Source organism: Psammomys obesus, unplaced genomic scaffold, assembly GCF_907164565.1.
Source record: "Psammomys obesus unplaced genomic scaffold, mPsaObe1.curated_primary_1811, whole genome shotgun sequence".
Taxonomy (NCBI): Eukaryota; Metazoa; Chordata; class Mammalia; order Rodentia; family Muridae; genus Psammomys; species Psammomys obesus.
The window spans coordinates 35242173-35267906 of record NW_026591086.1 but is presented as its reverse complement, the minus strand read 5'-3'; the positions used below and the strand labels follow the sequence as shown (position 1 = coordinate 35267906).

At 34.8% G+C, this 25734-nt stretch overlaps 1 protein-coding gene across 2 annotated transcripts in view; it reads left to right on the top strand.

Moving 5' to 3' along the window:
• Dach1 (dachshund family transcription factor 1) overlaps nucleotides 1–25734 on the top strand; it is a 408415-nt gene that overhangs the window by 356241 nt on the left and 26440 nt on the right. For both annotated transcript variants that reach the window (XM_055609966.1, XM_055609965.1), the window contains 4 exons: nucleotides 4256–4407; nucleotides 13743–13890; nucleotides 16738–16881; nucleotides 17360–17428. In XM_055609966.1, coding sequence (XP_055465941.1) covers nucleotides 4256–4407; nucleotides 13743–13890; nucleotides 16738–16881; nucleotides 17360–17428 — 513 coding nt within the window. The remainder of the gene's footprint in view (nucleotides 1–4255; nucleotides 4408–13742; nucleotides 13891–16737; nucleotides 16882–17359; nucleotides 17429–25734) is intronic.

Below are 25734 nucleotides of genomic sequence, written 5' to 3'. Positions count from 1 at the left end.
TGGAGATTACTGTATTTTCTGTAATATTTTTCAGCAATTTCTTTACCACTATAGTAATAGTTTTCATGCAAATTCCCATTCTTTAGCTTGGAATGGGAAGTTTAATAATAATGATAAAAACCATTACCAAGCAATGAGCATACACACACACACGCACACACACACACACACACACACACACACACACACACACTTGAGAGTATGTGTAATTCAGACCCAAAGGGACTGGTTATGAAAATAACAACTGAGTTAGATTTTATTAACAGGAAAGAAAACATTTTAAGAGCAGAGGGCCATTATTTTTTTTAAACAACATTGTTCCTTAGGATATCCTGCTAAATTGTTATGTGTGATAAGATTGAGGAGGAAAGAGGCTTGTCTTTCAGAGACATCAATCTTCCTGATGGTCTCTCAGTAAAAAGTGTCTTAAAGTGTGAGCAGAATTCTGAATTCAGGTGATAAGGAAAGCCGAAATACAATGTTTTCATCCTTTATTGTATAATTGAAATGTTTTTCTTTTCCATTTGTACTTTCAATTTCTATTATCCTGATTATATGATGAGAAAATTGTCAGCATATTTATCGTGTAATTACTCACATTTCAATCAGAAATTTTTCTGAGCATTAAAATCAAATTACTTGTTAAACTGTAGCGTGTGCCGTTCCATTTTCCAATGATGCTTAAAAGTGAATAATCTCTTTTTAGAATTGAAATATAACAACCTAATAGGTCACTAGCACGAGAGCTTCATCGAGCACCTGTTGGGCTCCAGCAGCACCTAACGGTAGCTCCAATATTTCAGTTCCTGCCTTTGGCTGCATGACCCCTTCTTCACAGAGTGCTGTACGTGTCTTTTCCTTTTTCAGATCTCCCTCTGCCTTTTATCCTGGGTATGCATGCCATTGGACTTAGGTCTCATTCTTCACAAAGTAATCTCATCTTAAGTTTGTGAGACACAACTGTATCTCGTAGATGTATCTGTGGGAAAAAAAAAAAAACCAAAACTTTCCAAATAACATTAAAAATATGGGCATATGCTTTTTTCCCTACACAGGACAGCTTTCATTTATTATTGTTTTGTTTTTCTTTTATTGAAAATAGATTTTTTTTCATACAGTATATTCTGGTTCCAGTTTCTCCTCCCAAAACTCCTCAGAGATCCTCCCCACCTCTCCTCTGAACCAAATTCACAACCTTTATGTTCCTCATTAGAAAAAGCACAAACATCTAAAGAAAAACAATAAAATAAAATAAAACAGACTGTAATAGGACAAAACAAACAAGCAACAAAGAGTCAAAGGAAAAGCACAAACTGGACACACAGACTGGAATCCATAAAATATACATAATGGGCCTGAAGGTTAAAAAAAAAAAAAAAAAAACTGAGAAACTCATTTGTGTTGGCCATTTACTGCAGAACATGGAGCCTGCCCTTAACAGTGGTTTGTATTCCCAGTGAGATCCCACTGGAGATAACTAATTTTTCATTTGTGAATGGTGACCAATTGAAGATAGCTTTGGTATGGGATCTTGTGTCCACTTCTCTGAGAACTAAGAACCCATCTGGCTTAGACCCTTAAGACTCTGTGTGTGCTGCCACAGCCCCTGGGTGAGTTCACATGTGTGTCAGTAGTCCTGTGTTGTGGGAGCCTTGTTCTTTTGGTGTTCTCCATCCTCACTGGCTCTTTCGATGATCACCATTCAAATCACTACAAGAATAAAAAGGATTTCCTTACACAGTTCTTGTAATTTCTGATCATTTATAATCAGATACTAAAACCAGTTGGCAAATGACATAATGATCCCCAGATCACAAAACTTGTCCAGACAAGTATCATTTGTACACAATTTCTAAAACTATTTGCAGCCATTTCAAGTTCAAGTCAGATCTGTGGATATGTGCTCCTTTTCTCTTCACACTTTCAAGTTAATAGAGATCATGTAATGCCCAGACTACCATATTTTTTGACTCAAACATTTGCTTAAAGTGTTTGTTGAACTTTAAAAAAATATTTTTTCTTACTATTTTAAGTTGTTCAGCCCTAAATTTATAGCAAATGATAGTCAATTCTTATATATAAGACTAAGTAAAATAGTAGAAACAATGTTATCACAAATATGCTTGCACGTATACTCAATAGAGTCATAAGCATTGGCTGGGATGAACAGTGGGTAATCAACTCACAATAGGATGTACAATGCCTCATGCTCTAACAACTAGTTAATTATCATTTAGAACTGGTCACTCTTAGTCTACATGACTTTCATGATGCATGTACCTGTACCTTTTACTTCTACCTTTAATATCCTGTGCATTGTTTCAATAGTTAACAGCACATGAATGTAGCCATGGGGGCGATTCAATGATTTGCCTCTCAACTGCCGAGCACAGTCATGCACAAATACACTGAAATTATAACAATAATTATGGGTGATAAAAGAGATGATCAAATGTGTGCATAAATACATTTGGCTCTCATATTCTGCATGGTCTTTCCAAATGATGAAATCATAGACACAAAGGTGACAGCATGCTCAGGTGGTCATCAGGCTGTATGCCTTTGTTCAAAAGACAAGCAACCATGATCTCCATGATATATTAAGGAAGACATTCTTACCATGTGACAGCTAAGGTGATACTGTTAAAAAAACAAAAAAAACCAACCAAACAAACAAACATTTTGCCCTCTTTTCTTAAACAATGACTCATGCACCTAGCTGTTCAACAAGTGCCTTTTCAGAGCTGTTATGAGAAAACACTAGCAGCCTTCCCCTAGAAAGGTAATTTTTGACAGCTAAATAAACAGTGTCCAAAATTACCTTGCTGATAGAAGCCACGCTGCAGCCCTATCCAAGCCCTAAAGCTTTTCTCTACCCTAAGTGAAAGCTGTGATAGCATCCTGAGTCCAGGCTTAGTTGGTTGCTGTTTCTTCTTCTGGTACATGCTGCTTGAGATCATCAGTAAGAGACAGTGGAAGGAGAAATTGCAGAAGAGTGAGTGAGTGTGACAGGAACATAGCCAACAGGACACCTTCTGTCTCTTACATCCTTCCCCAACCTTCTTCCTGTTTGATTCACTGACTAAAAATCTGGAAGGGTGAAGGATATGACTTAACCTGTTCTAACATTAGTGGGGACAATAAGCTGTGGCACATTCTTTAATGTTTCTGCCCTAGAGAGAGATGCCTGGAAAATGTGTTCTGTGATAAGGTGTTGTAATGTAAAACAAAAAGACTGAGTACAATAGAATCAACTTATAAGCAAATTCAAGTATGCTGAAAATTTTAGCCATTTGTATAGTTGGGAGATATGTCCAGGAATAAGCAAATACATTGTGATGATTAATTTCTCTAGGGTGAAATGTGAAAATATTATAAAAAGGAGATTACTATCCTGAGTAAAGTTTTCTCTGTGATTAAGTCATTGTTTCAATTTCATTGGAAAGTTTAAACAAAATGAAAACTTTTTAGAATAAAGTGGAAGAGTACTTGTGTTTGGACAACATGGCTTAAATGTTGAAGAATGTGGAATCAATGAATGTGGAATCAATAACTTACCTGAGAAGAGTAATATGATTTCCATTTTTATTATTTTATTTATTTTTCTCCATTTCCTTTTTAAGTGTGGAAGCTTTAGATGTTTAAGTTTTTAAAACTAGAGTTTTAGCTAATGAGAGTGATTATATTATTTGTAATTTAGAAACATATTTGTGCATGTAATCTTCCCATTTAGATATTAAAAAAACAAAATTTAAAATAAGAGGTTTCACTTGTAGATTCTTTGTTAAGCTTATTAAGACTGAATTTGGATGAACCATCAACATAAAAGAAGGGTTAATTGGGAAAGAAACATACAAAACATTTCTCTTATATAAAGCTTTAGAAAAACTCTATTGTCAATCCAAAGAGAAGAAACTAAAATGAGATAATTGGGAAGGTGCCCATAAAGTCAGCCGGAATATATTATCACAACTATATATGAGATAATATTTGTTTTAAAAAGATTCTATGGCACTGTAAACTCAGTCTCATTAGAGACTGCATTTAAAAGGCTTATAAAGTTACTCATTAATGTTATCTTGTTGTATCTCCACAGCTTTTTCATTAAAGAAAATTCAGCAGAAAGCATTTTCTCCTGATAGCAGGAACCAATTTGCAATAAATGTTCTGGAAACCACTAGGGAAGCCATTACTGAGGTCTAATAAAAACAGACAAGCGTAACTTGTTCTATATTTTTGTTTCAATCACATACAGATGAGACCCCGCTTTCTACACCAACCGCAAGAGACAGCATCGACAAACTTTCTCTAACTGGGCATGGACAACCACTCCCCCCAGGCTTCCCATCTCCCTTTCTGTTTCCTGATGGCCTGTCTTCAATAGAGACCCTTCTCACTAACATTCAGGTAGGTCTCTTTTTATTGTAAAACAAAGAAGCATGAAACACACAAAGGTGAATTATTTTTCTAAAATACAACCTATTTTAAATAATTATTGTAAGAGACTGGGTGACCCATGGTGTTACAAAATTAAAATTTAACTTTCTACACTAATTGAAATTTTGTAGAAATATGGAACAGATAATTTATATTGTTCCATATTAAGGATAGGCAAAACTGATGTGAGCATTTATGAAAAGCATTCCCCCAAATGCTCTTTTTATTGCCAAATAATGGAACCAATTTAAGTGTATAAATTTGTCTGGCTTAGCAAATGATAGCATTTGAGTTCTAATAAATATTTAGATGTTTTTAAACTTCTGGCCTTCCAGAGAGGAAATGATATGTTTAGTCATTTTAAATATGTCTAATATAGAAGAATCCTAAATAATCTCTTATCCCGTAAATAAGTTTGTTTCAGATAGTGGGGACTCTTCAAAGAACAGACTTCAAAAAGCTATAGAAAAGTTTCCACGGATTTCCTATGTGGTCCTCAGGATGTATATTTTACGTACACTACATTATGAATCAAAAATGCTTAGAGTTAACAATAACATAGTGCAGGGAGCCAAGATAATAAAAGTGTTTGGGACAGAAGAAAGCATAGTTGTCTTGCCATGCATGAAGAGATCATGTGGGCCCCAGATGGAGCTCTCTGCTCTGTTTCTCCATCTTGGGAGGGTCGGGAAGAAAGACGAGAGATACAGATGCTGTTAGTCCAGCACTCAATCCTCGGTTCTATTTTTTTAAACACATTTCCTACCATATTAAACATTGCTCCAGTAGAAATGTAATTAATTTTATTTACCTCTCCAAGGACATAACAGAAGGCCTTTAATGTAACATATCTGTTCATCTCTTAATGTAGCATTTTTAATATGAATGTAATTAGAACTGGTAGAACTGTATTCAACATTAAGGTTTTATATTTTAGTAATTGAAAGAAGTCATCAGTCCAGTCTCACTTCAGTCATGGCCAAATTACTGATTATATCCAAAAGTAAACATAAGATATTTTCTGAGATTAAGACTCTACCAAATGCTGAGCCCTAAATGGGATCTCTGTATCATACCTGAGCATGTTGTAAGAGCCAAGGGCAGTTGATGACTATAAGGAAAAAGTGTTTTCAGGACACAGTAGGAAAGTTGTGTATAGGAGTTCACAGCAGACTAGACAACTGCATGCAACCTATGAAAGCTCAAGGTAGACAAAAACCTCAGCATATAAAAAGAGGAGGGTAGAACTTTACCCCTCATTGGGGAACTACATGAAATTAATAGCTGCTGGAATAAGATTCTGATCTTATTATGGGTACGGACCTGCTAATTAGACAACGCCCCAATGAAGAGCACAAATCTGAATGTATATGAGCAGCACAAATTGTAATTGATAGGGGGAAGAAAGGGCAGAGAGAGAGAAAGAGATAGAGACTCAGAGAGAGAAGAGACAAAGATGTGTAGGAATGGAGTTAGATCTAGGAGGAGTGAGGGTAGAGGTGAATATGATTAAAACTTACACAAACCAAGGACCATGCATGGAGAGGACCTAGACCACCTGCTTAGATGTAACCCCTGGGCAGCTTGATCTTCATGTGGGTGCCCTAATAAGGGGAGCAGGGGCTATGTCTTACTTGGACTCAGTGGCCGGCTCTTTGATCACTTCCCCCTAGTTAGGCTGAGGTGGCCTAACTAGGCCACAGAGACACAGAGAAAGAGGATCAGACAGTCTTAATGAGACCTGATAAGCTAGGGTCAGATAGGGGTTGAGGACCTCTGCCATCAGAGGACTAGGGGACAGACTTAGGGGGAGAAGAAGGAGGGATGGTGGGACCAGGAGGAGATGAGGGAAGGGGCTACATCAAGGATACAAAAACAAAACAAAACAAAAGAAAAACAAAAAAAATGAAACAAACATCAACAACAAAATCCAACTTATACAAAATTCTCTCAAGGAACTAATAAAGTCAGTAAGGTAGGAGAACAGTTCATTTTATTCTATGTATAACGCCATATTAAGCTATCTCAGAACTTTCTAAGCAGACTAAAGATAATTTGACATGAATTTCAGCACAAAAGAATTTCTAGTCTCTTAGAAGAAAGCAGCTTACTCATATGAGGAATGGTGGCATAGTAGGTCTGAGTACTGTGCTGAAATTCACAGATCTAAGTCAAATATGGACAGTTACTTCCTCTACTTCATGGCAGGAATACTTAGTATAGGCATGATATTCTTATCATTTCAAACTAAGTATTTATTTTAGAAAGGATAAATACAAACCTCTCTCTCTCTCTCTCTCTTTCTCTCTATCCCTTTTTAATTTATTACAATTTATTCACTTTGTAACCCAGCTGTCCCCCCTCCCCATCCTGCCCTCCCTCTCCTCCCAAACTCCTCCCTCAGGCCACTGATAGAGGCCTTCCCCTTCCTCTCCCCCCTCCATCGGAACCTAGCCTATCAGGTCTCATCAGGACTGTCTTCATTGTCTTCTTCTGTGGCTTCTGTTTATTTAACATACTCTAAATCTGGCCTCTTTTTCAAACATAAGTCAGAGGATATATTTTAAAAGAACTAACAGCAGGATGATAAGTAAAACTAGGTAAATTATTGGGTGCTAGGTTTTATTGATTCAGATCTGGAGCACATAAAGCTAGATCAGCAATAAAAATCTTTCATTAAAAATTATATTTCTTTACATCAATCTTACACATATGTATGTATAGACTTGGGTACTATATACCTATGAATATTTAACATATCCTCAAGTATACATGCATACATATTTGCATACTAAAGTAACACTAAAAAACACTGATTTCCAAATGCACATATACAAATAGATATACATATTGACAATCATACATGCACTGAATTTTTGATGATTTCGTATCAGTTTGTAAAACACCATACATAGATGCTAACTGTTATTTTTTGGGACAAATTACCTACTTATCTTAGGTATCATATAGAATGTTTAAACAGTCATGACCCTGGCTTATTAGGCATAGAGTATGAATGTGTTTGCCGTCTATATTTTAATTTAGGTAATTACAATCTGCCCACCTCAATTTCTTCTGCAATTTCAGTCTGAATAAGTGAGCACTCTGCTTTCTGTGCCAAAACTGGAATATACACATGTAGTCAGTTGAAAGCTCTATGTTTACCTTGAAAATATCTTGTTAATATTAGGATCAATTTCCTCAAATGCTTCCAAATACTGTTTAAAGCATCACTGTTTTAGATGCAAATGATTTCACAATATAGTATCAATTGATAACTTTTAATAATTAAATTTGTGGTAATTATGATACATGTCTTCTTTACAATATCATTTTCAAAACTTATTTTCATAATTGCCATCTCTACTTTAGAAGTAAGACTCATGGAAAATATATTTACATGTATTACTTGAACACTAATTTTAGAAAACATTTTTATTATTGCTTTGAGATTTTTTTTGTTATACCTGGAAGAGTTATTGAGTTTGCTTTATGTCACTTGAACATTTTTCCACACTAATAGTGATAATGAAAATATCTTGAGTAAATGACGGTAACGATTAAATTAAAATTAAAAATAAAACTAATAATTTAAAAAATAAAATTTCTTTCCATTGTTTTTAGAGTTTGTGGTTTTACACGCTATGTTGGTGTGGTCAGTATGTATATACTGCACTATGTCCTTCTCCATCAATGATGTCCTTGGATAAGACACTGGGAGGTTTATTGTGAGGAGAAGCTTAGGATCAAATATTTGTTTCTACACTGGTTGTCACATTACTTCCAGCCTAAATTACAAAATTATTAAGTCTTAGAACTGATGGTGTTATTATTTGTTTTTGTGTGTTCACCCTAGAGCCAGTATATACAGTGAAAAAGTGAATTCATCATAACATGAGTAGAAATGAGGATAATGAGGGAACTCAGTGTGTCAGTAACTTACACCTGTAACTTACAAATAGTAGAGAAAGAGATTAGTAAGTAAAATTTGAAATATGAAAATATTTCAAATAGTTATGGATGAAGCTATCCTTAAAGATGCTTACAATGAAATGTATGTGTGAGGAAGTGGACTCATTGAGACTTATGTGCAAAGAGAAATTACAAAACTGGCATTGGCTTCAGTGGCAGAGAGTTCCACTTACCTGGAACATTCAGGGCCTTATGTTCAATATTCCAGTGTCACAAAAAATGGCACAACTACATCAGAAGTTAACCAGAGTAGGAAAACCTAAAAGACATAGTAAAGTTAGAAAAGGACAGTACCAGATTTCAGTTTATTTCTTTATTTTATTTTTTAATGTTAGTTACAATTTATTAACTGTGTATCCCAGCTGTATCCTGCTCCCTCATTCCCTCCCAATCCTACCCTCCCTCATCTCCTCCCTGACCCTTCCAAGTCCACTGATAGGGGAGGACCTCCTCCCCTTTCATCTAACCCTGGTTATCAGGTATTTTCAGGACTGGCTGCAAATTCCTCCTCTGTGGCCTACCAAGGTTGCTCCTCCCTTGGGAGGGGGGAGGTCAAAGAGCCCGCCATTGAGTTCATGTCAGAAATAGTCCCTGTTCCCCTTACTAGGCTACTCACTTGGATACTGAACTATCATGGGCTACATCTGAGCAGAGGTTCTAGGTTATATCCAAACATGGTCCTTGGTTGGAGAAACAGTCTCATAAAAGACCCCTGTACCCAGATATATTTGGTCCTTGTGGAGCTCCTGTCCTCTTCAGGACTTTCTAACTCTCCCTTCTTTCATATGATTCCCTACACTCTACCCAAGGTTTGGTTATGAGTCTCAGTATCTGCTTTGATACACTGCTAGGTAGAGTCTTTCAGAGGCCATCTGTGGTAGGCTCCTGTCCTGTTCCTTGTTTTCTCCTACTTCCTATATCCATCCCTTTTGTCTTTCTAAGTGAGGATTGATCATCTTACCCTGGGTCCTCTTTCTTGTTTATCTTCTTTAGGTGTATACATTTCAGTATGTTTATCATGTCTTATAGGTCTATATAAGTGAGTATATACCATGTGTGTCTTCTCCTTCTGGGATACTTCACTCAGAATGATCTTGTCTAGATCCCACCATTTGCCTGCAAATTTCATGATTTCCTTGTTTTTAATTGCTGAGTAATATTCCATTGTGTAAAAATACCACAATTTCTGTATCCATTCCTCCATTGATGGACATCTAGTTGTTTGATAAGTAAACATAGTACAACTACAGCATGTGAGAAGCAGTTTGCATTTGAGAGGAAATGCTAGGAAACAGAATTTCCCTAAGTATCAAGACTGAAAAACTCTCATTATTCATCTTCAAACCTGCATCACAATATCATGCAAATTGTTTTGCTATTTATTCACTGTGAAGGAAATGAGTAGCTTGTTTATTTGCATTATTAATATAAAACTTGTTTAAAATTATCTAGAAAATAACCTTGGATTCAAAGCCTGACTAACTTAAAATTGCATATATTGGTATTACATGCTTTATTCCTAATCACTATTATGTACAATGATTTGCTTTTTTTCTTTTTATTCCATACAATTTTGAAAAAGACTGTGGTGAAAAATATTAAAATATACCTAGGATTCTAAACAATAACTGTGATGATAATAGCAATGATAGTTTATAGTATGATTCCATACTAGTGAACAAATTTACTGTGCCAATTACAATAGATATGTAGTTTTAAAAATATTTATATTTTTATGTATTTATTTGTTTCGCACATGGGGTGATGGTTGAAGAAGGGGTTTGTCATGATGCAAGTCTGGAAGGTCAGCGAGGACCTTACATTTGGTTCTCTCCTTCCACTATGGGTGTTCCAGGAGTTGAACTCAGGTCATCAGGCTTGAGGGCCAGCACCTGTAACCACTCTACCATCACACCAGACCCGGTTCTACTTTACAGTGAACCTCTTTAATCTCTGTATAAACTGTCTTTGCAAGTAAGGTTATTGAGAAAGATGTGGTAACAGTGATTTTAAAGCCCTTGTTGACTTACCACAAGTACGCGTAACTCACAAAGTGAGTGGGAATGAAGCTGCCTAGAAAGTATGTCATTGATCAACTTTGAGAAACTCTGTACTATTTATTAGTCTGAGTGCAGTTTTAACAATGCTTCAGTCATTGTTCATTGCTTTGTACTGTTACTTTTTTTTTTCTGTCTTCAAAAGTCTGGCTCTCAAAGGAAATGGTTTTGTTTGTTTGTTTTTTTATCATGTGGCTGAAGTTCTGAAGTAGACTAAAGTCTTGGTTAATTCTCTTATACCTGAGCCTTGTGGACCTTTCTACTTTTAAGTCTTAATGCTTTGTTAGGCTGAAGAATTGCTTCTAGTCTTCCTCAGCTGGGAAATTCTACTCATTTTTCTGCACGGCACATTATTCAGTACAAACTTTGCTATGTAGCTTTCAGAAATAAATTGGGATAAAACACAAAGTTAGAGTAAGAAACTTTTACTCATTGCTAGAACTGGCATGCCCAGGACTTGACTTTAATATGAGTAGTTCTGAAAGTCCTCTATAGAGCTTTCTGCTTTGTAGATACTGTAGGTATCACAACCAGAGCCACCCGCTGATAAGAATTTGTATATGATTACAGACATCATGCTTCCCTTGAAAACTAGTCTGGACAATCAACCATTGTCTTTCACCATTGCTCTGCCTCAGAGCAAACTTCAACTATATTTCCTTAGTGCTATGAGAACTAAACACCCTTTAGAAGAAAAAAAAAATCATGTTTGAAACCTTCCCCTCTTAACTGTAATACAAAACGTTGTCATGGTACTGGGCAGATACAGCCCTTCCAAGTGATGCCACGTGGTTGCTGCAACCTTCTGTAAACAACCTGCCTGGAAAAGTGACAGAAATCTGAGAGTATTGTGGCTGATAGTTAAACGGCATCTTACCCACTTGTAAAGGTTGTGACCACTGAATGCCATTGCTTTTTCCCAGCCTCAAGCTCCACTGAACTTGAACTACTATTTATTTATATCCTGTATTTATCTATGTATTATTCCTGCACAGACTTGTCACTAGCAATAACTTCCCTTTGCAAATGTGTCAGTTTGGTCCAAGTGCAGATTTTTGTTCACACTGGACTCCAAATGTTGTGTATTGATTTAAAGTCAAAATTTTAAGTTCAACTTTATATAGCTTATATATATGCTCTAACGGGCATAGGATCCTGAAAGCTAATATTTTCAGACATATTCAGAAAAAATAGATAATGTAACACCATTGGCTACATTACCAATAAGTGTAACAAAAAGAGAGAGTAAATGTTGGTGCTCCGAGCAACTTCATTTTTTTGAAAACTGATATTAAAATCACACAGATTAGAGTTGGAGCTTAACATTATTTAACATGTTTATTCATAATGATTATTTCATATTTAAGAACACCAAAATATTGTGTTTTGTCACCCAAGGACAATAATAGTTTAATAGTAATTTATTTTAAACAGCTACTGATAATACAACCAATCAACACATTAAGTGGTGCCAACATTGGCATCTTGCTAAATAATCTCTAGACATTGCAGAGAGAGTACATCTTTCAAAGATAAGTCAACAAGAGCAATCAGAGCAGAAAATTAGAATTTGGTATCTTAGAATTAAAATACAGCTAAACTAAAGTTTTAATTGGGGTGATCTGAAAGGGCACTAGATGTAATGATCTCTTTCATTTGTTACTAATTGTTTCTGATGCAGAAGAAATATATACAGGAATGTTGCTGATTTCAGTTTTAAAGATGCCGTTTCTTTAGAAGCTCTGTTTTTATTATCAAACAATGAAAGAGTGGGGATGGGAGAGCTGTCACATAGAAATCCTTCTCTTGCTTGCTTTCTATCACAAAAAATATGACAGAAAGTTCCCGGTCAAATTTAGCACACAAAAATAATTTATGTGTATGGGACAGGATAATTATTATGGCCTATGACAGTGCTAAGAGTTACAGTGTTCTGCTACACACAGACTCTATTGGGCTCCAAGTCAAGCTGAAGTTGGAATTCCCCAATCAAGCCATTCATGTTGACTCTCAATTAGGGCTGATTCCTTAATGACATCTAGCAACGGCATTAAATTCCACCTTTGGTATAATTCCAATGGCAAAGTTCAGACTGGCAAATTCACAGACCATGACAAAATACTTTAGATTTCAAATATAACATTTTTCATTGCTGAATTCATGGTGATAGGATATTTAACTCCAATTTTCAGTCATAACTTTGGATGTAAATAACTTACTTGTATACTATGGGCTCATGTTTAATTTTTAAATCTGAAGGAACTGCTAAATTTGATGAAAATAATAAATCAAGAAAAAAGTACATATCCCTAAAATCACTTGTAATGATAAGTTTTGTTATCCTTTTTTTTAGTTACTAGCCTGTAAAGTAGTTTCCTAAATGCTATTACCAAATTATTACACTATTTTGAAGGACGTCATAAAGATAGCCGACTGCTAATCTGTTGTTCTAGATTTTTTTTTAATGGTAGGTATCTCAAAAATATAACAAAGTGATCATTTAATTTAGGGATATTTCCACATTCTAAACTTTGTGTTCTTAGGGACAGAGTGCTAAATAGCAACAAATATCTTTGCCTATACCAACAACTTCCACTAGAGAGGAAGAGTGGTGAGAGAAAACTGTACACAGACATCTAATAATCGTACTTAATTATGACTGCAATGATAACGGGGAAGAAAAGCTAGCAAAATCTAACTGTCAGGTATTTCCAGTTGGAAGATCAGAGAAGTCCTTTTCTGAATTGTGGCTTTGGGCAAAGGGTAAAGTACAATGAAGGCAGGAGACATATATAGATGTAGAGGGAAAGAGCAAATGTATTGCAGTAGACACAGACAGCTGAACTGAGGAACACACAGACCGCTGTACATAGTGTAACCTTGAAAGGGGATGGAGAGATGAGCTTGAGAACACTGACATGCTACCAGGATCCCAGAGACCAAGTTGGATGGTTCCTTGTAGAACTAATGTTCTTTTCTTTTGTCCATTTGATTTCATGGGATGCTTTTGTGTGGTTCTCACTCACTTTTTCTTAATTTTAAAGTCTAGTTAGAACCAACAGAAACTACATGCCATAAATATTCATCTTTCTAAAATAGTTTAATCAGATTTTTAGAAGTTCTGTGCTTTAGTTGTAGGCTTTTGTGAGTCCGGAATAAATTCTCAGGAATTAAAGAATTTAATAAGTGGAATTTTCTCATTGAAAATATATCTGAAGTATTGAACAAACTGTTTTTTGCCAAAATATGCTCATACTTAATACTTTCTTTATACAGGGCCTTCTGAAAGTTGCCATAGATAATGCCAGAGCTCAAGAAAAGCAGGTCCAACTGGAAAAAACAGAACTAAAGATGGATTTTTTAAGGGAAAGAGAACTAAGAGAAACACTTGAGAAGCAGCTGGCCATGGAACAAAAGAACAGAGGTATCTGTGAGACTCTGCAAAAGCCTAATACTTTAAATGAAATATTTAACTGGATAATATTGTTCTGTGTTTTGTTATTTAACTTTTGCAACCTCGCCGTGCCCACTTAGAACAACACTTGAATTAGGAGTTTATCATATTTCTGATAGTTCAAAGTCCACATTCTCTTCTGTTTTCTACCTCAGGGGATTGGATATATCCATCATATCATTGATCATATAATTTCCATTGCTTATAGAGTTTAATGAATTCATATTTTTTAATATAAGAATGAGATCTGATAAGATGATAGCCACGATGGGGAATGTTGTGTTCACTCACAATTGCCCTTTGAAAACCTCAGGAGTTAAAGCCATAAAGCTAAAATAGAAAAGACTGATTATTCAAGCAAAGCAGGTTTGGTAAGATATTTATCAACTGAAATGGAAGCTTGATGAATATCTGAGCAAATAACTGAAGTTAAGTGTTTGTATAATTTTCCTTCTGAATGCTTCATTTTCACTCAACAAGGTCAAGCACATAAAGTACAGACCAAAATGAATTCTGATTGGATAAAAATAATGGTATTATTGATCTGCAAATTGCTTCTTTTAAAATATTATACTGGTCATCAATAAATAATTTTGAAGGTCACTCACATTTGTATATTTATATTATGCATTTATTTGAAGGCTACAACCAATCCCTCCATTGCATCAACCACATGATTTCACAAGAACTGTAGAAAAGAGGGAATTTCCTTTTCTTATTTTTATAAATATCCAGTATAAATTCTTAAACTGTACTCCTTTCATGTTTGATGTAGTCATTTAAAGATGATTGCTCTTGCTTCAGGATATCCCAGGTTGTTTCATTAGATATTTTAAACCAATAGCTACCAGGTTTCTGGACTCAGGTTTATTTGAGGCACTGTCAATATAACACATAACATAGTTTTAAGTAATATTAATTTGCATAGATTTAAGGAATAAAAGAGTTGTGAACATTGATGACAGATGTGTTTAAAGTGAATAAGGAAACTTGAGCAAAGAATCTGTGGAACCGTTTTTCATGAGATACTCGTGTTTCTATTTTTTTTTTTTCAACCTTGAAGAGGACTCATAGAAGACATAATGATAGGCCACAGGATTTCTGAAATAAACTGTGGCGACTTGCTAGCCTAGTGAGCTTAATCCCTTCAGTTTTATCCCTTTAACCACTAGAGGGCAAAACATTCACAGATCACACCTTGAACCTTCCATTTAATTAACTTCCAATAGTAAGTTGAAAGTAATAATTACTTATACTTATGCACTATGAATGCATATGAAGACGTGTATTATCCTGCAGACACCTGGTTCAATCTTATTTTGTGCAATCGTATAGGAGGAAATTGAGTGGCCAATGGCTGGGTGCTGTGTATCCATCTATTAGTAGTATGATCATGTGCAATTTGCAAGCACATTTCAAAACTACTATATCTTACATAGAAAAATGTTAAACAATAACATCTGTAAAAAGAAATATAAAACAACATTAGAATAGAAAATCTATTTCTCTCTTAAATAAAGGAAATCAGCATTAATTTGAGATCAGTGTCAATTATTTCTCACTTAAGGATGTAGTCCATGTCCACTGAGGGTAAAATGGTCTGAAATATATGGTACAAAGAACCATAAACTCAACAGGTTGATGGACTACCATCTAAGCGGAGCTAGCGAAGATTACAATGGGACATGTGGGAATTAGTAACTGAAACTAGTAGTTACTAGAATTTTCCCAAGTTTATATTCTGAATAATTATGAAATTTAAATCATTTTTCTTCAGTGGGTAGCAAGAAACAAAATAGTTGCTCTTCATAACTAAAAATAATAATAATAATAATAATTTTGTCATAGTGACAGTGTCAAACTTCCGTAGTGTTCATCACTTATCCAGAAAGATAATTTTAAAGAACTTACATTTGCCAGCACTCTGCTGATTGCGCTCTACTTTATTTATGTGTAGATAGAGTAAAAGCAGTTTAACACTGCTTTTTGAGTGTATGCATTGTACATTTTGATGGGGTATACTGTTATTATTTGTTAACGGACAGTAGGCACAACTATTGTGATCATCTAATAGGAGAAAATGTATCATACCAACTTAAGCATCATAGTCTACTTTTTTATCAAAAACATGTTATCAGTAGAATATTATAACTTCAAGTTGGATTTTATTTTCACTGTAATTCAAATAAAATGAAACTGCAACATGTTTTCTTGAAATACATTCTAGTGTTACACATTTGTTAGGAAGGAATCATTCTCAAAAATAATATAATATCATCCAAAAAATACTAGTTCTGTATGTTAATAACATGTATGCTGTTCCTCATGTACATGTGTATTCCACAGTTTCTAAAATCAGAAAGAACAATTATTAAGAATCTAGTTGGTTTGGGTTTTTTGTTTTGTTTTGTTTTCAACAGCATTTGGTGCCTCCTATGACAAGGAGAGACACATGCAAAAAAATATCCACTCTGCAGTGTGTTCCGCAATGATATGATTCAAAGCAAAGATTAGGCCACAGATTTCATTTTAACAAGCTTCCTGTACCAATGAACACAAATATTTATTAAAGTCAGCACCCCATTAAATTTATTTCTTCAAAGCATGGTCAAGTCATCGTTGTAATCATTTAAGGCTAAAATAAAGGATCAAACATATTCCTTCGGATTATTTTAGGTGAAGTTGGGATCTGGGACTTCCTACTTGTAGCCAGACTCTTCGCTACAAGGAGAAATGAATTCAGTATGATTATTGACCATTTGTAAATCATCATCATTACAAATATTCTGAAAAGTAATCTTCAGGTCTCTTTTCCAGCCATAGTCCAAAAGAGGCTAAAGAAGGAAAAGAAAGCGAAGAGAAAACTGCAGGAAGCGCTGGAATTTGAGACAAAGCGCCGTGAGCAAGCAGAGCAGACACTGAAACAAGCAGCTTCAGCAGACAGTCTCAGGGTCTTAAATGGTAAGAGCAGGCACGCTTTTTGCATAATCAACTTCGATTTGTAACAGCGGAAGGACAATGTGGACATGTGCTTGTGATTCTGTATATGTCTAAGTCTCATGAGGTAGTCAGCAAATGCTTCATTTCATAGGTGCTTCAACCATTTTAGTATTTAATCTCCTCACCTGGGACCTGGCATTATTTTTCTGTTCAACAAAATCCATTTCTTCACAAAACTGATAAAAAGTTAATCTAAGAACTCAAACTCCATCCTATTATACAAACAATTATTCTACTTATCTATTCTCTCCTTCGGAAAATTCACATGCTTACAGTTTTCTCAGATCTTCCAAAAAAAAAAACAAAAAAACAAAAAAAAAAAAACGACAAAGATTTACAAGGTTTTAACTGTGCATCAAACTAACAGGTAGCTCTTGTTTTAAAAAGACAACAGGAATCAGATGAAATATGTGCCATTCTTACCTCTCTGTGCTTTTAGACTCTCTGACCCCAGAGATAGAAGCTGACCGCAGTGGAGGAAGAACAGATGCTGAAAGGACAATACAAGGTAGGAATTTGCAGAAGGCTATAAATCTAGATCTTGCTATATGAGTTTTTCCTCAGCTTTAGGCTGCTATTCAAGCATGTAGCCTACCATCTGGGCCACATCAAAACAAGTTCAAACAAGGTCAAGTTCATCTTGCTTGTTTATATGAGTGAATTCATTTTGTGCTGATAGATTTTCTTTAAATTAACAGGTCATTTCTGTTTATATAATGCAATTAAAAAGGAATAATTAATTTTAAACAATGTATGATTTAATCTTGGACACCGTAAATGTGTTTTATCGAGTGTTTGGAGCACAATCTAATTCTGTCAGGCTTTATAACTTCCATTCCACATAAAGTCATATGCTATACAACTAGTTTTTATATGTAAACGTGTCTACTCATTCTTGTGACAGTCACTGCAGGGTACATGTAAAATAGACAAGCTGAATGCTCAGAGTAAGAATGATTGTTTCAGTCCTATGTGGATTTTCATACGTTCTATATACTACAATGTACATTTTAAAAACTCAGATCTACTGAGCAAGATCATATATAGAATACTAAAGAGGCTGTGTTAAACAGCCAGAAAGCTAGGAACCCTTGGGACTGAGCAAGAACAAAATCAGAAAGCAGTGTTTATTTTCCAACACCTTTTCTATACAACGAATTCACTACCAACATGAATGCAGAAACAGGAAAAACAGCATTTATTCTCTATTCCAAGTGAAGAGCATTCTTCACGGGGAAATCTAAAATGATTAATGGCCATAATCTTGCCAGCTGCTTTTGTTTTACATTTTAAGCTCAATCATTTTTTTTTTAGGGCATCGTTTAATACTAATTGTGTTACTTACTCAATCGCCTCCGAAAGTGTTAGCTTTGGCAGAGTCTAAAAGAAGTACACTGGCTTTGTATCATATATGCAATAAATAACAATCCTTTGAAGAAATATTCCTGGGGATATAACGCTATAATTTTAACCATTATTCATTTTTTTGATGTCACAGTTAATTAGTTTTAAATAGCAGGACTTGGAGAATATGTTATTATTAAATATTTTATTGCATAGAAGATTAATGAAATTTATGTATTTTAGATACAAAACTCTACTTGATTTTTTTAAAAGAATGTAAATTTCAATACAGTTATATGCATATTTTGTATCATATAAAAAGAACATATATATTAGAAAGAGTTGCTCTTACCAAAAAGCCAATTTTCATCATCAGGCATGAGAGCCTCAGTATGAGTGAAGGCAATATTAGCCCAAGTCTGTTTACACAAGGGATTGAGCATAAACTAGCACAGATAATGTTACAATACTCTAAGAAAGCTCAAGACAATCCAGTTTGGTATGATTTATACAATCTTCAACCGAACATAGTCAAAAATGATAAAGAACACACATCTCTACATGCCCATTGTAGTCATTGTTACTATTGAGAACTGATGAAGCACTAGCTACATTGTTTTTATGTTTGTGTTTTTGCCATTGAAAGAGGTGCCACATGCCTGTGATCCTTAACATTATTGAGAGCAAAGCAGGAGAATCAGAATCGCAATTTCGAGACCAGCCTGGGCTACTTAGGGAAATTTTGTTCTAGGAAAAAAAAAAAAAAAAATCACACCAAATATGCTACTTACAGCTCACAAATATATCTGCCAAGGCGCATAAGTGACAGAATTTTGGTCATTAATGAAAATGTGGTTATCTTTATTTTAAATTGTAAAGTTCAGATATATCCAAAGAAGCATTTAAATATAATTAAAGTCTTGCTATATAAGGCTAAATATTGAGAGTGGCAAATTTATGATTTCTATGATTTACTTATTCTGAAATATTTTTTAGTTTCTTCTTTTTACTACCAAGAATTAAACCCGCTGAATAGCGTAGTAAACATAACCAAATTGTTTCAAGATTTGAGAAATAAAATGTTTGCATAATAATTTAAAAGGTCTAAATGATTATAAATTATTTTAAGACTGAAAAATCTTCCATTATAGATAGTCCTTCCAATTGTTGTTTTCAAAATGCAGTTTTCATTCCTAATTTGTGTGGTAATATTTGATAATTTTGCTGAATAATTTTCCAAGTTATAAGTTTAAAAAGAAAACTTATGATAAGAGAAACTTTATGCCTATTAATTAGTTTCCTCCTTTTTCTTTTCATTCGTCATTCTCCTTCTTCTACTATTACAACTGCTTCTGGTCTCAAACATTTTAGACCAGGCTAGCCTGGAACTCACAGAGATCTGCCTGCCTCTGCCTCCTGAATGCCAGTATTAATGGCATGCACCATCACACCAATGCCTATTCTTTTAAAAATAGTTATGTCAGCTATAGGTTTTCTATTTCAATCGTTTAAAACAATGTCACAAGGAGATTATTTTTTCTTCTCTAACTCCATTAAGTAATATTAGGTAAGATTTTTTTTCCTTTCTTTTTGCTTTTGAATGTCTTCTGTTTTGTTTTGTTTTAAATCAAGACTCACAAGCACATTTGGAACGAACAGAAGAAAACTAACCGTGAACTGGAGAAACCAATAGATGATGAGTAGATTTATTTGAAATATGTGCAAAACAGAAAAAGGCGGCAAAGAATGAGTCCAGGTTCATTCCTCATTTACGAACCAGTCTCTGCCATGCATTTTGGGAGACCTGCTTCTTCACAGATCAATAACAAACAACCACAATCAGAAATCATAAACCTTCCTTGACTCGCTGTCTCAGCCAAAGTCCCCAAGCTCAGCTGTGGTGATAGGCTCAGCTGCTTTCTTATTCCCAATACAACCAAAGCAGAGATTACTCTGTTCTGAAATAGACTCATCTTAATTGGTAAACAAACAAAAGAAGTGCCACAATTTTTAATCTCATCATGTATTTTTAAGGCTTTAGCCATAAATAATGCCACGATTTGCATTGGTGTTAGTCACTTAGATGCTGGCTTCTTAACTACTGCTCAGATGCCAGATAATTACTATCACAGAAGCATCTCAGACTAGACAATGCCTCACCAGTGTGTTACCCCACCGTTTCCATAAACCAAAAAAGGTGGAAGAGAAGAAAACAGAACGGTCTAGGAAATATTTTCAAGGAATAAAACTCCTTAATCATTTAACTATTCTTGACTAGAGAGGTAAATCTGTTTATAGTGCACAGGAAAAACTCTGTGTTGCTGACATGGCAAATAACTAACTCAAAATTCATGAGTTTGGTTGAGATTCTAAATGCAGGATGAATATCCAAATATTTAAAAGCAAGTTGTTTCAGGATCTGATTTGCATTGCAATTAATTCTTCCATGCTGTGCATAGTAACAGATTCCATCTATTAATTTCTGTTGGAGTTTGAAAAACTTACTCTACTTTATGTTCTTATACTGTCTCTGAACATATATACAAAATTCATATAAATATTCAGTATATAGTTTTAGAGTCAGCCAAAAAAAACATGCTTCACTCTACTTTCACATTCAAATACATGTCCATCTATGGACAAAACAATAACTCAATAGCTTTATTCATTTAAATCCTGAACCTGTGTGATTCTCTCTCCCTAGCCAGTAACAGCTTTAATGATTTTATTACGTAATATTTAAAAATCTCATAGAATGTCTCAAGCCCACTTGCACATGTTTGGCTGCAGAAGATTACAGTACATGATTCTTTATTTTGTTGCCTCATAAGAAAAGCAGAGTTCAGTACACAGACCTGGCTCCTGTGTGCTTTCACCCGCTCTAATCTGTCATCCTTAATCCACGATGAGGAAGAAAGGAGGCTGACATTGCCCTCCAGTTTACCTTCATACTAAATGTTTAGTCTCACCTCCTGCCTTTCTATGTTTCTAGCACAGTGGAATCATTATTGTTCTTTTCCTGAAAACCATAGGATATTTTTTTCCTAACTAAAAGGAAAAGTTTACACCCTTTGTGGCAGATTTACCATTCTTCAAAGTCTCGATTTAAAGTTACTGTGTCCAAGAGTATTTTCCTGTCCTCCCTGTCTCCCATCCTTGGTGTTTCTATTGGCAGCTCAAGACCAGTTTTTCCTGTTAGAGCAGGAGTGTTGTGTTCCTCCTCAGGACCAAGCTGTGGATTGCCAGCTGTGCTGTGCTCAGTTCCCTTCAGCTGGAGCTGCCTCAGACCCCTAATCCAGTCTTGTTCCTGATTGTGACCCTAGTTCTCATAGAGTACTGGGCAAGAGTAAGGCTCACTGCTTATCCTCCAAGGCAATGAATTAGTCACTGATAGACAGGACTAAAGTCAGATAATTGTGTATGTGTGATATCCTTCAGGGATTGTTTTTCAGACTTCAATTAGAAAAGCTGATAAGGGAGGGAAAAAGATTCTGACTAAGAAAGTCAGACGTTAAACATTTTCATGAAATCAATGTTTTCATTTGAGGCCGAATTAACAATTTGTTTTTGTCTTTGTGTTTATTCTTTGTATTTTGACCTCAGATATAGACTATGTAACTATTTCTCTATATTCAATATTCTACTTTAAGTTCATATTTAACTATTCTATAATCACAATTATAAAGAAGTGTATTTTTGTTTGTATTTATTAACCACATTCTTCTTTTAATTTTTTTTACTTAAAACTAAATATTGAATAATATACTACCTACAAATTCTACCATCATGTGCTGTAATTGTATCTTACTTTTAACATGTATATGTAGAAATTTTCAAAAACATCTTAAAACTTTTACTTTCCTAATAACAGGGTTTTTTTTCCATTTCTTATGCAACCTCTTACCATTTTAAGGCAAAATGGTTATTTAACATCAATGTAAATATGAGCTGTAGTTCCTCTGACATCTTACTCTATCTGCAAGTTGTACTTACAAAATCTTGACTTCACTTGAAAGAACATCTCTTTTATTTACATCCAATAGCCATAATCAAAACTTACTTGGCTTTTTATTCTCTTTTTGACTGATCTCAGATCACAGAAAACCAAATACTATTCTAATAAAAACACATAAAAGGCTTGCCTTCACATTCACAATCTTTTTTTTTTCAATTTAAAAATACCTTCTTTCTGCATTCTAGATATTTGAAGATGCATGCTGACTTTTTAAATTATTCATGTATTCAACAAATACATTTTAACGCTGATGTTATGCCAAGCACACTCTCATGATGTTGTTGCCTTAGTCTTGCGAAAGGACTTTATAACAGAATGAAATTCTTTGTTGTACAAAGGAAGAAACTGAGGCTTAATGAGGGGAGGAGGCTTATTAAAGTTTGCCTCAGGAGTTTGCCAGTTAGAACTGCAATGTGTTTCAGTTGTTTGATAGATCATTGTACATTTTCTCCTGAGTGCTTATGAAGTTGTTAAATGATGTCCTCTTCTTTTTTCCTTTAAAATAAAGGATTGTATTTGACTGATAGTTTACTGCTACAAAGCATCCTTATCCAAACACTGCATAGATGTGTGTGTGTGGGGGGGGTGTCTGTAATATGTGTTGTAGGTGTTTTTTTTCTCCCTGCCCAAGCTCCTGGGAATGACAACTCATGTGACTCAAGATAATTATTTACAAATACTTAGGCCATATAACTCATTTATACTAACTACATTCTGCCACATGTCTGGTTACTTGAGCTCAGGAATCACATCTCTGTTCTTCACATCTTACCAGCTGAATCTTGAGTGCCTGTCTCTGTCCCAGAATCCTTTCTGCCTACTGTATATTCCACCTCCTATTTCCTGCCTAATCTACAAACCATCGGGTTTATTATTAACTGGAACTACATCTATATAAAACACAAATAATCTTTCTACAAATGTTTGTGCATGTATGTGTATTGTGTGTGTATATTGTGTGTATGTGTACTATATATATGTTTTATGTGTGCATTGTGTGTGTCGTGTGTATGTGTATTTTCTGTGTGAATTTGTGCGTGTGTGTGTTCTTTGATCCAGGATTTCTGTGTCATAGGATGACTTGAACTTGTAGTTCTTCAGCCTCATCCTACCGTGTGTTAGCAATACAGGCCTCCTCCTTCATGTTTACTTTGAACTCGTATGATTTAACAAGTTTTGTCTTACAGTAAATGTTCCAGCACTCAGACAACATCCTACTAATACTTTATTTCACTTAGACTTTAGGATATTATGTATTTAATAAGTATGTACACATTAGTATATAAGAAGAATTACAATGTGCTAGTCAGGTCTTCTAATATGTACATATTTTATATTTTAGAGAAACAATTTAAGGTAGTAAATATTTCTTCTGGCTCAAAATTCCAGAGGTTTCTGGCCACCACAGCTGGAGGACACCACAGAGCAGAGAAGCTATTTGCGTAGAACTTGAGAAGAACCGAGAAAGAATGCCTATCAGGCCAGCTTTCTCTTTTCCCCTCTTGTTTCAATCTATCCAGACTCCCAGCAGCCTGTAGGACTAGTGTCAAAAACATTCAGGGTTGGGTACTGTCTTCAGTTAATCTTTGCTGGAAAGAGGTTCACAAACAAGCCTTGGGTGCACTGTATTAATCTTCCAGGCATTTTTCAATTTAATCAAATCAACAATTCTGATTAGACTATAAGATTGAGAGTGAATGTTTATGGAGCCATTTCTCCTATGTTATATCACAGTCAAATTAAAAGGAAAGGCAAAGGAAAAGATAGGAGGGGCTAATTAATTCCTTGATTATTATTCTACCAGTTAGTTGTATTGTTTGGGATTTTATTGCATAGGAATTAAGATTTAGAAGCCCAATGAAAATCCTCCCTGACATGAATTACAGCCTGGACTTAGGTGTTTCCATTTCAGAACACCTACTTCTAGCCATATCACTCATTTCAAGTAGCCAAAATGTTCTGAGAAAATTAAAATTCGTTACTAATAAAACCCAAAATTATTTGCTACTGAAAAACAGTTTACAATGCAAGGCATTAATTCCTTTTTGCTTTTGACTCTTTATTAGATATTGTGCATGCATTGTGCGTATAATCATTTTTGCACACTGGGAATACCTCACTCGAAGAAAGTAAGGTAGCAAAGACTTAAGAAACAATCTTAAATAAAAGATTAATCTTCATGCACAAAACTCAGCATGTAATAGATTTATAATAAACATAAAACATCACTAATAAATACAATTTCTGCTTAGCATATTGTCCTGGTTAGCATTCTGTCAAATTAACAGAAACTACAGTCCTCTCTGAAGACAGGCTGTCAATTGAGAAAATGCCTTCATAAGTCTGGTGTATAAGCAAACCTGCCACACATTTTCTTTATTAATAATTGATGTGGGAGGGCCTAGCCCACTGTGGGTTTAGCCAACACTGAGTAGTTGGTCTTCAGTTGTGTGAGAATACAGGCTAAGTAATCCCCGAGAAAGCAAGCCAGTAAACCACATTCTTCCAAAGTTTCTGCCTCAGTTCCCAATGCTAGGTTCCTTTCTTGGCTTTCCTAATCCTCAATGACCCAGTATGTGAAAATCAAACAAACCCTTTCTTCCCCAAGTTGCTTTTGGTTATTTTATTACAGCAATAGAAACCGTAACTAATACATACCCTTTGGTTTCTTATGGAAAGTGTGTTTGAATATAGGATGTTAAAAGGCAGCCCTAGACTTGAATGTCAAAAGTGTTCATATGAAGCTTCCCTAAATTTACAAATTTAAAGACCTTCATGAAGGAGTAAGTCAAACCTGATTGACATATACTTGCTTTCTGCAAATTCCCTTTCCTGTACTTCCAAACAAACCTCTGAATTTCATGTGAGAGTGAAGACTGTTGACATCTCTACAGAAGCAGCAGTTCAGATATGCCAAGATTTCTCTTAGACGTCAGTATCTATTTTACTATTTTTTCACCTTTTAACAAGTCTCAATCTGAAAGTGTTACTATCAATGTTAAAATGCTCAATATAAAGCACTTGGCATCTACTGGGTGTCCGGACTCACATACCACTTAATATTGAATTTGATCATTATAAACTAACATATTCACTATAAATGCTGTCTGCGGTAATCCCTAACGCTGTTTTTCCTCTAAAATATAATTTAAATTTCCATTTTTTTTAAAATTGGTCATTAGCATGCATTAGATTTTAAAAGAAAATAATTCAGTTACCTAAACCAAATTTTCCATGTTAAAATGTTTGAAATAAAAGAGCAAGAATAGACATTGTAAAATCAAAATAAACAATAATAATAGCCTAGGATTTATACCTAACAGGCAGCTGTCATTGCATAATGACTCCTGTTAAGTCACTTGGAAATAAGTTTTCAGTTTGAGAATTGCCTCAATTATTTTGTTCATCTGAGAATATAAGTATTATAATTGCATTACTTGAACAAAACAAAGCAA